Raw genomic sequence first — 13,338 nt, forward strand, 5'->3', positions numbered from 1 at the left:
TCCTTAAAGTGAAATTCCTTAAAATAAATTTCTTTCGAGAAGTGGACCTACATCAGTAGGTCACTCCAAAAGTAACTCGAATTCGAGTGATTTTTTACTTAGAGTAGAGTGAATTCTCCACTCTGAATTGTGGAGTGAATATTTATCGTCAAAAAAACATATATGAGATAGAAAAAAAATAATGAGATTCTACATACGTTGTGAAATTTCACTCCAAGAAATCTAAAGAGTATAAAAACGCAAAGTCACTGTTTTTGGACAAGTGAATTTGCATATGATATTGTTTTTCTTCAAGCGTCTCTTTTATCAGTCGCAAATCCACGTCGAGACGACAGAAATTACGAAAATTATCTCGTATCTCGCGCTCGATAATTTCGTGTCCGTCCTTTTCTAAAGTGATCCAAGACCGCTGACTGACCTCTCTGAAGTCGCGGGGTCTCCTCGGGAGGTACGCCGTTACTCTCCAATTAAGCGGCTAACGAGCGTCCACTTCGGCTAAGTCCAGTCTTTTCGATTCCGCGAGCCCCTTTTGAACGAAATAATAGTTACCCGAAATCAGAATCGCCGCGGTCGCGACCGCGTGGGAGTGTGCGAGAGCTTTATAAGGTACGCTCGAGTTTGGCGGAAGTCGTAATCGGCACGAGTGGACGAGCCTCTCTCTCTCCCTCTTTCCCTCGGCCGTTGGAAAATCAAAGTTTCGCCAGCATTAAATGCTAATGAGAACCGGCCACATAATGGCTTGTGTGTGCAGTCTGACGAACGCTCGAATTAGAGGCGAGAGTTGGCAACGGGAAAGGGATATACCTATCCTCGGCTTCGTAGGGTTCGAAGGGAGGCAGGGGTAGATCGAAGGTTGGCGCAGAGAGGCGAGGCTGTGGAGGACTCTCTCGCCTGGAAATGCTCGCTGGTCCTTGAGCTGATTAAATTCTTTCCGCCGTGATTGCTGGTCCCTGGCGTTTTCATAGGTCGAGGATTCGTCGACAGATTCACGATGGGTCATACGAAAACGCCACGCGCGTGCATTATTATTAATCTCGACGATTTCTAACGATACTGTTTCTATTACCACTGTTCGATGAGAGATACGAGTATCCACCGAAAGCGAAGAGAAAAACGCGAAACTTTGTACTCTTAGAGTCGCGATCGCGTCATTACAGAAAATGAAGCGATTATCCTTCGAAATTTCTGCCAGAAGGAATGAACTTTCAAGTACGATTAATTATCAAAAATTAGACATATATTTATTGCGTGGATTTTCTGTAAACGTTTCAGAAAATTCTTAAGGAAATTCATATCTTTTTTCCTCGAGAGAGGGCATGTAGACGCGCGCGACCAACCGGAAGTTAATATATTTTTAATTGCGACTTTTGCGTCTATACGGGGAGTACGTGGCGGAGTTCGCCCGGGCCTCGTCGGCACGGCGGAACTTTAAATTCTCGTGACGCCTGGCTTAATCCGCGGCTTAAAGAGCTTAACCCCACGAATACCTCGTCAGAGCCTCCCTCGACGGCGGTCGCCGCGGTGCCAGAGAGCAGGTTTATTAGCGCGCGGATTTCGAAATTCTTTTCATCCCCGCCCGGGACACGGGGCCACCCACGCCGTTTACATAAGCGAGTTCCCCGGATTGCCTTTTTGATATGTAGATAAGGGGGTGGTGCCCCGCTTTTACGCCGTTTACGCCCTGCCGCGGGTTAAAGAGAAGACCGGGATCCCGTTCCCAATACCTCGCAACAGCTTCAGTACGGCGCTGTCGTACGGACGTCTGACAGGCGTCTTCGTCTCTTTCGAAGGCGTCGGCGACGCGGCACAAATGGCGCAAATTCCGACGAGACAATGCGCGATAACTGCGACGATCTCGACTGAATTGACAAGCTCGTAGCTTCTGACGAGACGGACCAAGAGTACACGGGAGAAAAATTTCAGTTCGTGTAACTGAATTTCTCTGATTTGTAACTAGACGAAAAATTCGCTCACGAGTAATAATGTCTCTATTGCTGTGAGCAAAAACATTCGTCTGGAACGTTCAGGTGCATTGAAACTCGGTTGAGATAAGTGAAAGCAATTGGCTGAGTAGAAGCCTTCTGAGTAGGAATCTTCTGTTCCCACAGTTTCGACTTTTTCATCTGGCTCCCAGATAACAGAAAATTTGCACTAACGAGATTGTTTCTTCCATGTAATCTTTCTGTGTATGAGAAGACCTTGCTCTTCACTTAAAACGAGTGAAAAGTGGCAGTATCTTTACTCGAAGTGACAGTACAAGTGCCACCACTCGAAATCGCAAGAATGAATATCTTACTCAAGTTTAGAGTAGATTCTAACTCCACCTGAGTGAATGACTCTGCGTGATCGAATTCAATCGATCAGAGTGAATATGTTCCTGTGACGGTGAGATATACCAAGCTTTATGAATGCTCCGTTTCCTAGCATAGTGACATTTGAAATTTTCGATCAGGCACTTATATGCGCCCATATATATTTATTTATATAAATATAAAATATTTGTGCATCATGACTGCTGCTTGTTCTAGAAATTGCCTATTTCTCGAACAATCAACAGTTAGAAGAATATTTTCTATATGACACGCACTTGATTCTGAAAATGCAAGTGTCATTATGCTAGGGAATGGGACTGCATTTATAAAGTTTGGTGTATATCAGATTCACTCCTCAATTTCATCAAAATATTCACTCGGCGATTTAGAGTGGTGAATTTACTCTAAAAAGAAAACACTCGAATTCGAGTGGTTTGTCAATTACTTTACTTTCTGAGTGAAAACTTAGAAATTCACTCCACGAAATTTAGGAAGTGCGCTGAGACGCGGTAGTTAAACTTCTCTTAATTTACCTGAAACTGTCTGGAACGCAGACAAATGAAAAGTATAACAATTGAGATTTATTAACGTATAAAAAGATTATGCAAATTAAAAGCGTTTATCTCGTACGCGTTAGATGCATGAATGTGTTGCGTTGTAATTCTGATTTCCTTAAAGGAAATCTCGAGGCAGACTCAGAAATCGACGAGATTCTGGTGCCGTACGAGAACTCCGGCGGAGTGAGGGGTCGGATAAGGTCGAGAAATTATGGCCCGGCAAATGTGGCCGTGATATAAACAAATTACGTGCGAACGGTTTCTCGATGGTGATTAGCGGCAAACCTTGTTAGGAAAGTTCACACGCGGAGCGCTCGAGGTCGTTCAATTTTCCAACAAAAACCCAAGATGTAATTTGAGAACGGTCATTGCGCGGCAAAAGCATCGCCATACGCAGCGCACATTTCGCTGATCTTTTTCTTCGCGGGAACGTGCGAGGGGAACCCATCGCGTTGTCCTCTCCGCGCTTATCTGCCGGCAAGAAGTCGTCGCTCGTTAGAGTCTGTCGTCTTGGCAGAAATGGGGAACCCGATAAAAGGATAAATGACTGGTTCGCTCACGAGATAGTTTCCCATCGGCGTCGGAGTCTCTCGTGGGACTTCACCGCGAAGCGTCGTGATCAGCTGGCGGCCAAGGAAAGAGAAGAAAGCGCGAGCGAGGGATCGGCGGGGGTCTCTCTGTCCCTGGTAGCTTCTCAATTATTGGACCGCTTCACTCCGTGTAGAGCCGTTCATTTAGTTCTATTATCCGGAATAAACAGATTTGCCTGGGTGCTCAGCTCCTTTTCAGTCGGTAACCGCGTGTGCGTCCACGCAGCCTCCCGCGACTTCGGCTTCGTCCAACTTTTTGATACGCGACCGTGTCCCGACATTGAAAGAGCAGCTAGCTCTGTCCAGGCGAGAAAAAAATATTCGCACATCAGAAAACTTGCGCCAACATCGATGTAATGCGATTTAAACAAAGAGACGTCTCGATATGTTTTCCCGCGAAAATCAGCACGAGTTTGGCGGACCCACGTACTCGGCTTCGCATGATTTTCACTTTGCGCGCTGCGGCGACTTTCGCAAGCCGATTGCGACGGGTTTCCGCAATTAGAATGGCAGCGGAGCGGGCATCAAAGGCGGCTCGCGTGGAAGACGCCAAATTTCATCGGAAGCCACGCGGTAGCGGTGGCGGCGGCGACGACGAGAGAAATACGCGGAGGCGGGCGGGGAGAGCAGCCGCTCGGTCCGAGAGTTTGCGAGTTCCAAGCCAAGGGGATTGCCGTATATTAAAGTACTTTTTGGCTCCCCTCTCGTTACCCCTGCCGCAATCCGCACCTCTGGGCCCGGCAGCCAACGTCGCCCGGCCTTTGCTTTTTCCTTCTCGTTCGGGAACTCTCATCCTCGTCCTCCTCTTTCTCCTCCTCCTCTTCTCGTTACCTATTCGGTCCACGAGCAATCGTAAGCCCTTCCCTAAGCTCGCTGCCTATTTCGCGCGATGTTTCGTGGTCGCTCATAATACTTGAGCAAAACCTAACCTCTCGCCGACGAGACTGTCAATAGGCGCATGTGAGACTCGTATAGATATCGAGAACGCTGCTTTAATTTAGGCTTGATTCAGTTAAGGGAGGCTGAAATTAAAATTATACTCCGGCAAATAATACGTAAGAAATACACGTGATGGAATTATCGAGTCCGCAAGTATGATTAGTCATTTGAGAATTTATTTGTGTCAATACGATTGATGCTAAGACTATTTCTGTGTGACTATTTCGGACATTGCGAATACTTAACTAGCATTTTACACGATGGTGATCTAAAATTATTTTTATTCTATGTTATTTAATTATTCCATTAGAAATATTTTAGTTTTAACGACGTTGAACGACAAATGTGAGATAAGACATCCGTGCGAAAAGAGTCGAGCGAATGAAAGGGGTCGCATCGGCAAGTCAGGACCACGTCCTCGGACGGCGAGAGATCAGGAATCACGCGAAACGCGCGCGCTAATCCAGGAACCGAGGCAACATCCATCGGAGGGGGCTCCTTTTGGTGCCATTAGTCATTAGCGATTCTAAAAGCTCCCAGGGTAGAATATTACGGCGGTAGCCACGGCGGCTTTTACCATACTTCAGCTTTATGTGAGGCTCATTCATCAAAACCCAACAAGCCCAACGGCTTCGTGGGATGGCAATGGCTCGTACATTGCGGCGAGCTACTTATGATTTGCGATCCTGCGGCATCAGACATTTTGGAAACGGCCGTGAACGGGGAATATACCTCGCCGTGATGTACGTCGTGAAATTACTCGCGCTCTTTTTCCCCGTAAAATTACGAAGCGTTTCCGATTTTATCGCGACACCTCGTGCAGCATTAATTCAGATTGAAGGATTGCGAGTTTACAAAGACATAAAACTTTTTTATCTGGTAAATCTTAAACGCCAATACGTGGGAAATAAATATTAGCTAGTAAATTATATCACAAAGGAGATGACGAAGGAAGAGATGATTATACACACACACACACACACACACACACACATATATATATATATATATCTCTCGCAAAAAAATGTTGTTATCCCGGGCATATACTGTACGACTTTTCTCACGCTGGTGTCGTCGCAGGAAATCGACGTGTCGTGGAAGACGTAGAAAAGGTGAGAGAGGCTGTCAAAGCTGTCACATGTCCAATGGACCATACGGGCGACCTATTACTGCGGGGCTCCAGAGAGAAATAATAAAAATGCCATTAGTGTCTCGCCGTCCCATGATGCTCGACGATGTGAACGAGCTCCACCCCAGATTTCGGTGCGATATATCTCATCCCCTTCGACCACTTTAACGTCTTTGTCACGGACTCACCCACTTGACGAGGTTAATCCTTCTTCCTAGCCTTCGGTCGTCTTCTTGCGCTCCTTCCTTTTCTCCTCGGTCCAGCGATCGGGGCCGGACGGCCTTAAAATCCGTTCACGAGCTGGAACGAAAATAATTGCATCGTGATTCTTCCTACTTCGTCGTCTTTGCCCTTCCCCGCCACTGTTCTCTCTTTCTCTCTCTTTCACCCTTATTTCCTTCTGTCTCTTTGCTCGCCCACCTCCTCCTCCTCCTCCTCCTGCTCGATCCGGGGCCGAAAGTATATAAATTCCCCGGGCGGGAGAGATCGTCGTCGAAAAATAAGATAAAAATCTCGCGGCATCCGGGTCGGACAGGAGAGGGTGAGAGAGAGAGAGAGAGAGAGAAAAGAGATGGTGGAAAAAAGCAAATTCCCGAATAAACACATCCGCGCCTCTTTATGACGGCACTTGGTGGATCCACCCCCGCTCGACGCGGCGTTTGTGTACCGCGCGTATTATTAACTCAACCACCGGAAAATGTCAACGTAGGCAGGCCCTTTCTTATCTCCTTGCTTTTCTTTATTTTACCACTGCCGGCACCCTCCCATCTCGCCCTTCATCTTTATCGTTTTGTCCGACCTCTCGCGCGACTCTCTCGCGGGGAACCCAATCTGTGGATGACACCTTCCGCCGATTATCTCCGTGAAATGTGAATTTCGACTGTCCGTTATTTTCTTCGAAGGCGAAAATGTGGATCGCGCGTTCACGCGTACTTTCTCTAATTAAAAAATCGCCCGCAGAGTTTCTCCAGAGCCAATTTTCCTCGCACGGTTGAATCTCAGTTTCCTTAGGCATGCAGTGCTAAGACCCAGACCTTAACTATCCGCTTTAAAGGCTCGACGTCATTTCGCTCGTACCTTCATGGAAACGGAAATCGCGAGATCGTTTTGCGTACGCGCGTTCCCAAATAGACTCCGCGACTCTGCTGCACGTGAAGATACGATATCGGATTCCCGAACGTTTTAATCACCGTTTTTCTTTTCCCCGTCGCGTCCGCCCTCGCTCCGCTACCGCCGGCGGGGAGAGTTCTCTCGCGGAAAGGAGTTATCACCGAAGGAAGCTACGGGCAACCGACGGTTGGCGTAGACCCGGAAAGGGGCTGGAGGCGCCCAGCGGGGGTTAAAACGACCCCCGCAGCCGGGGCTGAAGTCTGAAAGATAAGGTGCCCCTCTTCTCTTCTCTCGGCCTCCTAGATTATGGAATGGCACTTTAATTACACTAATGGGAGAACCAAATGTTAATTACAATTCGAAGTCTAAAAGAGAGACGATTCGCGGGACCGGAGGAGAGGAAGGAGAGCGCGGCAAGAGAGCGGCGTAGAGCGGAGTGAGAGGAAGACGGAAGGAGATCGCGCAAGGAGGGACGGTCCAGGGAAAGAGCGAGATGAGATTTGCCTGCGCGCGGGAGGGTCGGCCCTCTGTGATTAGTATTATTTAATTAAAAATGCTCTCTTCCCTCACCATCGTGTCCCTTCTCGCGTAATGTCGCGCGGCCAGATTCGGAAGATCGCGCAGGACTCAGTCGATTATTTCGCGTTATTACATCGGTATTCAACGTGTCGCTGTCGAGACCCCGGCGAATTATACGAGATGTCATTTGAGCATCGCACCGCGTAAAATGACGATGCGAGAGTCGTAACAACATAACAGCTTTGCGCGATTTGAGTGCACATAAGCAAGTCGCAACTGTTTTGTAGAAATCCTGCGTGTGCCGATATAGGACGTCATCGCATATCATAGTTCTCCCTAACTCCCACCTCTCTCTTTCTCTTTCTATTCTCATCCTTTCAGTCTTGTCCTTTCGTAAACATTTTGTTTTCTTCGCCGTAGTCTTTGTCGATTTTCTCTCGCGGCCGACGATATATTTTCTGCAACGAAATTTACACACATATACGCACACATATAAATATCGCCTCTTTTCGTGTGCGACGTTAGTTTTGCGACATTCTGCGAGACGACGACGACGACGATGGCGACGACTATCGACGGCGGGGAAGTGACGTGCGTTGGGCGGGTTTTTAATTTAAAGTTGGACGAACGTGTCGGGATTTCAATGTACAAAATGCGTATGCTAAACTCTTCGCACCCCTCGTGGCGCGCTCCCGCTTCTCTCCGTCCGTCTTCTCGGGGGCTGAGAGCTCCGACAGCGGCCGGGGCCCTTGACGGGCCTCGGTGGACAAGGTCCAGGCCGACGTTGCGACGGCAAAAATCAGCAAGTCTGATCAGTGGCGCCAAGTAGAAAGGGGCGCAAGTAGAACGCCGCTTGTTGTAGCAAGCCCGCACGCGGGACGAATGTCCTGCGAGCACTTTGAAGTTCGCGCCCCAAAGGACAAATTACTTTTTCGAGGCGGTCGGCCGGCCTTGAAACCCTTACAGAGCGCCCTTAGGTGCCTTTAATGATCGCGGCTGCCGATCGAAGGTAATGCATATCAATGGCCGGGCCGCCGAGACAAACGTCCGATACGCCGATAGTTCCTAATGACTTTCTGAATTTTACTTTTTAAAATGTCTTTCTCCGCGTCGCGGCGCTCGCCTTTTGAGCACGCTCCACGATATTATTACCATGATTCAAAGGTTCAATATAAACTTTACCACGCCGCGCCGATCACGGCGGGATCACGGCTACGTCTCAGTGCAGCTACAAAGGCCTGCTGTTCTTTCGCCGGCGTGCATCTCGTTGATACGATCCCCTGTGACGGTCATTGTCATTAGAATCCATTTCCACATTGTATTAGCAAGCGGTTCTTTTCGTTTCATTATGTTATAACAATTAATCATTATTTGTACTCGAAAATTTATGCACTGTCACTATTAATCGGCGATCAGATTTCGCCGTCGCGTTCTATTGAATGCCAAGAGAGAAAGAGGAAGAGAGAAAGAGAAAAAGGTTAAATTTTTAAAAATTAAGAGATACCCTCTCTCTTACACATGACGTGGAAGAAGTTTAATCTCTCCGTTTTTATTCATCTATTTACAACTGCTCGCTACCTCCATTGGACGTGAAAGATACTCTTATAAATCTACGTTCGCGGAACACGACGCGACGCTTACATATCAGATCCGGCGAAATAGGTCGAAGAAGATGCTTCGATAGCAGGACTCTGTCTTAGATCGGCGAGAAGTTTCGCCTCAAGAGCTGGATTACCGCGTGGCTACGGATGGATTTGAAAATTGTGGGGCCTCCAGAGCTCCCGGGCTGGGCGGTGTAGCAGGGTGGAGCGTGATTGATTTTGCATACGACACAGATTGGACAGGTTTGAGAAATTGGACTGGCTTTCTGCCTGGTTTGGCCTTTCTCTATCTCTCTTCGTTGCTCTCGTCTTTTCCCTCCCGTTTATTCACCCCCTTTCCTCCCCCGTCATCTTTCCCTCCTTCTTCCGCGCGAGTGCGATACGCTCGGACCGCTTTCATGTACGTCGCGCGCGTGCATGCATGTTGCCTCGCATATACTCGCCGTATCGCCGCGTGTATTTCTGCGCGAGGCGAAGGGTTCCCTCTCGTATCTCTCGCAGGAGACGTCGAAGGGGATTGGCCTCGAACGAGCGATTTGTGCGATCTTCGAGGATGTATTTATGAGCGTTCGACTCACCCCGGCCTGAACTTTCATATTGCACTCGACATTTTAGTCGGGCGACCTCGCGCGTCGTGAGTTACCGCGCTGTGGCACAAAGCGTGCGATATTTCTATTACACAGACTGTTTTTCAGTCATATATTAAACGGCTCCTCCATACTTCTTTTAATATTAATAACTCAAACGTTAGTCTGATAAAGTTTCGTTGAGAGACTTTAATTGAATTTCGGTCATTAATTGAATTCGTCAAGATATACGTGGAGGGTCAAAAGAACAAACGTACAAACGCCGATGCGTTTCCTGTGAATCTCTCCGTCGAGTTGTTTACACGCGGAAGAAGAATTGGTTGAATTAACATGACAGTGACACAATTAAACGCGTTGTGGTTGAAGGAAACGGAATGTCTGCTTCTCATGAACCAAATTCGGTTCTTAAGAATTAAAAATTCTGTTTCGTTCAACGAAAACGCACGCACTTAGTTGTATCATTGTCACGTTAATCCAACCAGTCTTCTTTCTTCGTACACTGCGATAGATTCCAGATAAAAGGCGTACACATTAATGAAATTTCGAGTTTTGCGGAGGATGGAAAACGCGCAGATGCGCATCTCTCAAAGCGGTACAACGTGTGATCATGCGGGCACACAGAGAGGAGGCGGTGGAGGGATTGTTGAGCCATCCGGGGTCGCTTTCTCGTCTGCCGTTATCCGCCGACGTCGGAGTGGATAACAGGCCGAACGATTTATTCTAAACCTTTATCCGGGGGCGCCCTCCAAATTTATGAAAGAAGACGCCCGTTTAACCGACTCGCTCAGTCATCCCTCACCGCGGTGGTGAAGCCACCCTTCCCTGCCTGTCTTCCGCGCCTTTCTCCGTTCCTCTCGCGGGGCACTCTCTCGCTCGCTCCGGCTTCTCCCTCGGCTTGGCTTGGCTTGGCTCGGCTCGGCTCTCCCGTCGTGCTCGCATGTCAGCCCTTTATTTTATACCGAAGCGAGTCGGTCCGATTTGGTCCTAATATTAAAGGGGATGGCTCGCCCTTAGCGCGTGATCGGGATGCCAAACCTCTCCGAGATCCGGTTCTAGTTCTTATCGACGTGCGGAACGAGCTCCAGTCTCGGTTTCAGTTCACGAAAACGCGCGATATCGCTCGTCGTCTCGACGAATGCGATGATGTGCGTCAATTCGAGACGACGATTCTTTTCTTATTAATTAATTATATAATGAAGATGCGCTGAGGAGTATAAAGTGAAGGACAACAATAAGATAACGACTCTGATGATATGCAATCACGAATGAAGTTGAACGCTTGGAATTCAAGCAGATAAGTGCCAAACAAGTCGATCTTGACGCTAATATATTGTCTTCAAAGTCATACAACTATTGGAATGTCCTCAACTTTTTAGGAAATAGATCAACAACAAGATCAATAAACAAGATCAGCTTGTTTGGCTTTTATTCGCATAAAGCGAAGCTCTTTTTTCGGCACGTAACATTATCCCGCGCGATAATTATGTACGAAAGGAGAAATCTACTTGTCTGTGTTGATGATCGAACGCCCGACGTAATTTTGATATACCGTGCTGAGTTGAATATTAACGTTATATGCTCTCGAGTGTCGCGTTGTATCGATCTCGCGACTTGTCACTTCAGTTGCGAGGCACTCGCTTGTAGCAACGATCAAAATAATTAATTCGAACTTTGTCGTCCGCAACTCACGGGCGAGTCGCTCACCGTATTTTTGCGTCTTGCAGTCCGAAATAGCGCACGGTAACGCGGCTCGATTCAGTCACGACACATCTGTCTTCCCACATTACGGAACTCTTTCTTAATGTAGTACAAGCAATTAAAGAAATGCTTCGCTTATAAATTAGGATTGACGTCGGAGGAATAATTTCGCGTAATTCATTTCCTTTTGCAGTTATATCTGAGCAAAACACGGCAGGCTGCCTTCTCGGCCGATTTGCAGCAGTCTCTCTCACGAACAGTCAGTCCAACCGCACGCCAGCAAGGTGAGTTTTTACCTTACTATTTTTGCAGCACGCAAACCTTTCTTTCTTTATCCCTCTCTCTTTCTCTCACACATATTTTTTGGCTAAAAAAGAAGATGATTTATCGCGCATACAGCGGGATTTAGTCTGCGACAAAGTGATCCCGCTCGTTTCCTCGTTTCGCTGACGCGAATTCCACGTCAGATGCGCGTGGAATTTAATCGCTCGGTATTTTACCGACCCATTTTCTTCCTTTGCAAAAGAACTCGATGCAAAGAGGAAATTATTTTCAATCTACCGTAACTTGCAATCTGAAAATCTCCACATCGGGAGACCGAAGTCTTCCCTCTCTGCTCGCGATGTCTACTTTCCACTAAAGAAAAAAAGAAAAAGTTTGCGAACTCTCGAGGCTCCGAGGCTTCTTATGTTCCACGATTTTCATGGACTCGATCGCGGGAATAATGACGATGATTGCCGTTAGTCGCGGTACAAAGTACTTTCACCCCCATGCTGCTCCTCTCGATGGGGACGCCTGTAAATAATTGAATGACTTGGAGAACCGACGCGATTGCGCTTCCGAAGAATAACGTTGCGCTTTCAACACGGTCACGACACGCGTGGAATTTAAGAACGCGGCGTCGTGTCGGACGACGATGATGTCGGAGCTTTCGACCGAGGGAAAAATCATGTCGAGGGCGATCTCTCTTTCTCTTTCCCTCCTCTCTTCCCTCTGTCTATTTCTCTCGTGATAGCGGCACTTACCGCGATCAAACTTTCTCCTTTTTCCTCCGCAGAAAATAGTTGCAGACAAGCGCGCGCGCGCGGCGCCGGGGCTATACTCTATACGCGATGCGATTATAAGCGATCTCGATGGCTTTCGTCTATGAATTATGGTTGAATTACCACGTCGATGTGCTTTCTTTCCTCGATCACATTATGACGAAGTTATAGTTAGGCAAGCGTTGTTTTTTAATCTCTTTAATCATGTTCAATTTAACTACGCTTACCAACGATTTCTCTTTCTCTCGTCCACGTCTGCGGATTACATTCGACGCGGTCGAATCATCTCACCCCAGCAAGGTGAACAACGGGTCAGCTTTTGAAGGACTTTGCAGTTTCAAATGCAAAGGGGTGGCACAGGGTATATGGTATGTATCCGGTGCACGCGAGAGACGAAAATAGAGCAGCTCTTGCGTTCTAGCGTCGAAGCGCAGCGGCCCAATCGATCTTCGCGAATCCACCTCGCCTCGTGAATTCCGATCCGCGTCGGATCCGGATTCGGAGCGAGAAGAGAGAGAGAGAGAGAGAGAGAGAGAGAGAGCCGGTCAAATGGTCGGGTCGGCAGTGCAACCTTTGGAAAGACGAGCTCGAGTGCTGGAAACAAAAGCCCGGCGTTTCAATTAGGCCCTTTATTAGTTAGCGATAATAGGGCCAACAGCCAGTCGAACCGACTGACGGCCGGCTGACCAGCGCTTAACCGGAGCCTATACCCGCTTCTGTCGGGGTTGTTTGTCTGGATCCGGCTCTCACGATATTAAGGGCTGACTAGGCAGTCCCTACCTCCTTGATGTTTAGAATCACCAGCACCCCGACTCTCTGACGTCCTCTCTTCCTCGGAACAAGGTCCGAGGGACTGTGAGAAGGCCACTCGTCGGGCTGCTCGCGCCTCGCCGGACCTTGCCGATTGATTTTCTTGCGTGCGGCATAAGTTCGTGCGTATAAGCGCGGAGAGAAGTCGTGAGAAACGCAATTCCGGTGGCCGGGCGGAAGCGGAGCAGAGGAGCGAGGAGGAAGCATCGGAGAAGAGCGGTCGAGGCCGGGAGAGGAGGAATTTGTCGCTGAGGAGAGCAGGTCGCAGCAGTCGCCTGCGGCGAGCCGCAACGATCCTCTCGTCCCACCCGTCGCATGCTACCGGAGAAAGCGCGCGTGTAAGAGAGAGAGTCGGAGAGAGGAACAGAGAGGAGGCAAAAGAGAGAGGAGAGAGAGAGAGAGAGAGAGAGAGAGAGAGAGAGAGAGAGAGAGAGAGAGAGAGA

General features: G+C 48.2%; 1 protein-coding gene across 17 annotated transcripts in view; it reads left to right on the forward strand.

Moving 5' to 3' along the window:
• LOC116848712 overlaps nucleotides 1–13,338 on the forward strand; it is a 336,115-nt gene that overhangs the window by 185,003 nt on the left and 137,774 nt on the right. For all 17 annotated transcript variants that reach the window (XR_004379004.1, XM_032825076.1, XM_032825075.1 and 14 more), the window contains one exon: nucleotides 11,236–11,326. Coding sequence is in view for 12 of the 17 variants with exons in the window: in XM_032825076.1 (XP_032680967.1) it covers nucleotides 11,236–11,326 (91 nt within the window). In the remaining 5 variants the exon portion in view is untranslated. The remainder of the gene's footprint in view (nucleotides 1–11,235; nucleotides 11,327–13,338) is intronic.

Source organism: Odontomachus brunneus, unplaced genomic scaffold, assembly GCF_010583005.1.
Source record: "Odontomachus brunneus isolate Ranch 3 - 2012 unplaced genomic scaffold, Obru_v1 Obru_scaffold_098, whole genome shotgun sequence".
Classification (NCBI taxonomy): domain Eukaryota; kingdom Metazoa; phylum Arthropoda; class Insecta; order Hymenoptera; family Formicidae; genus Odontomachus; species Odontomachus brunneus.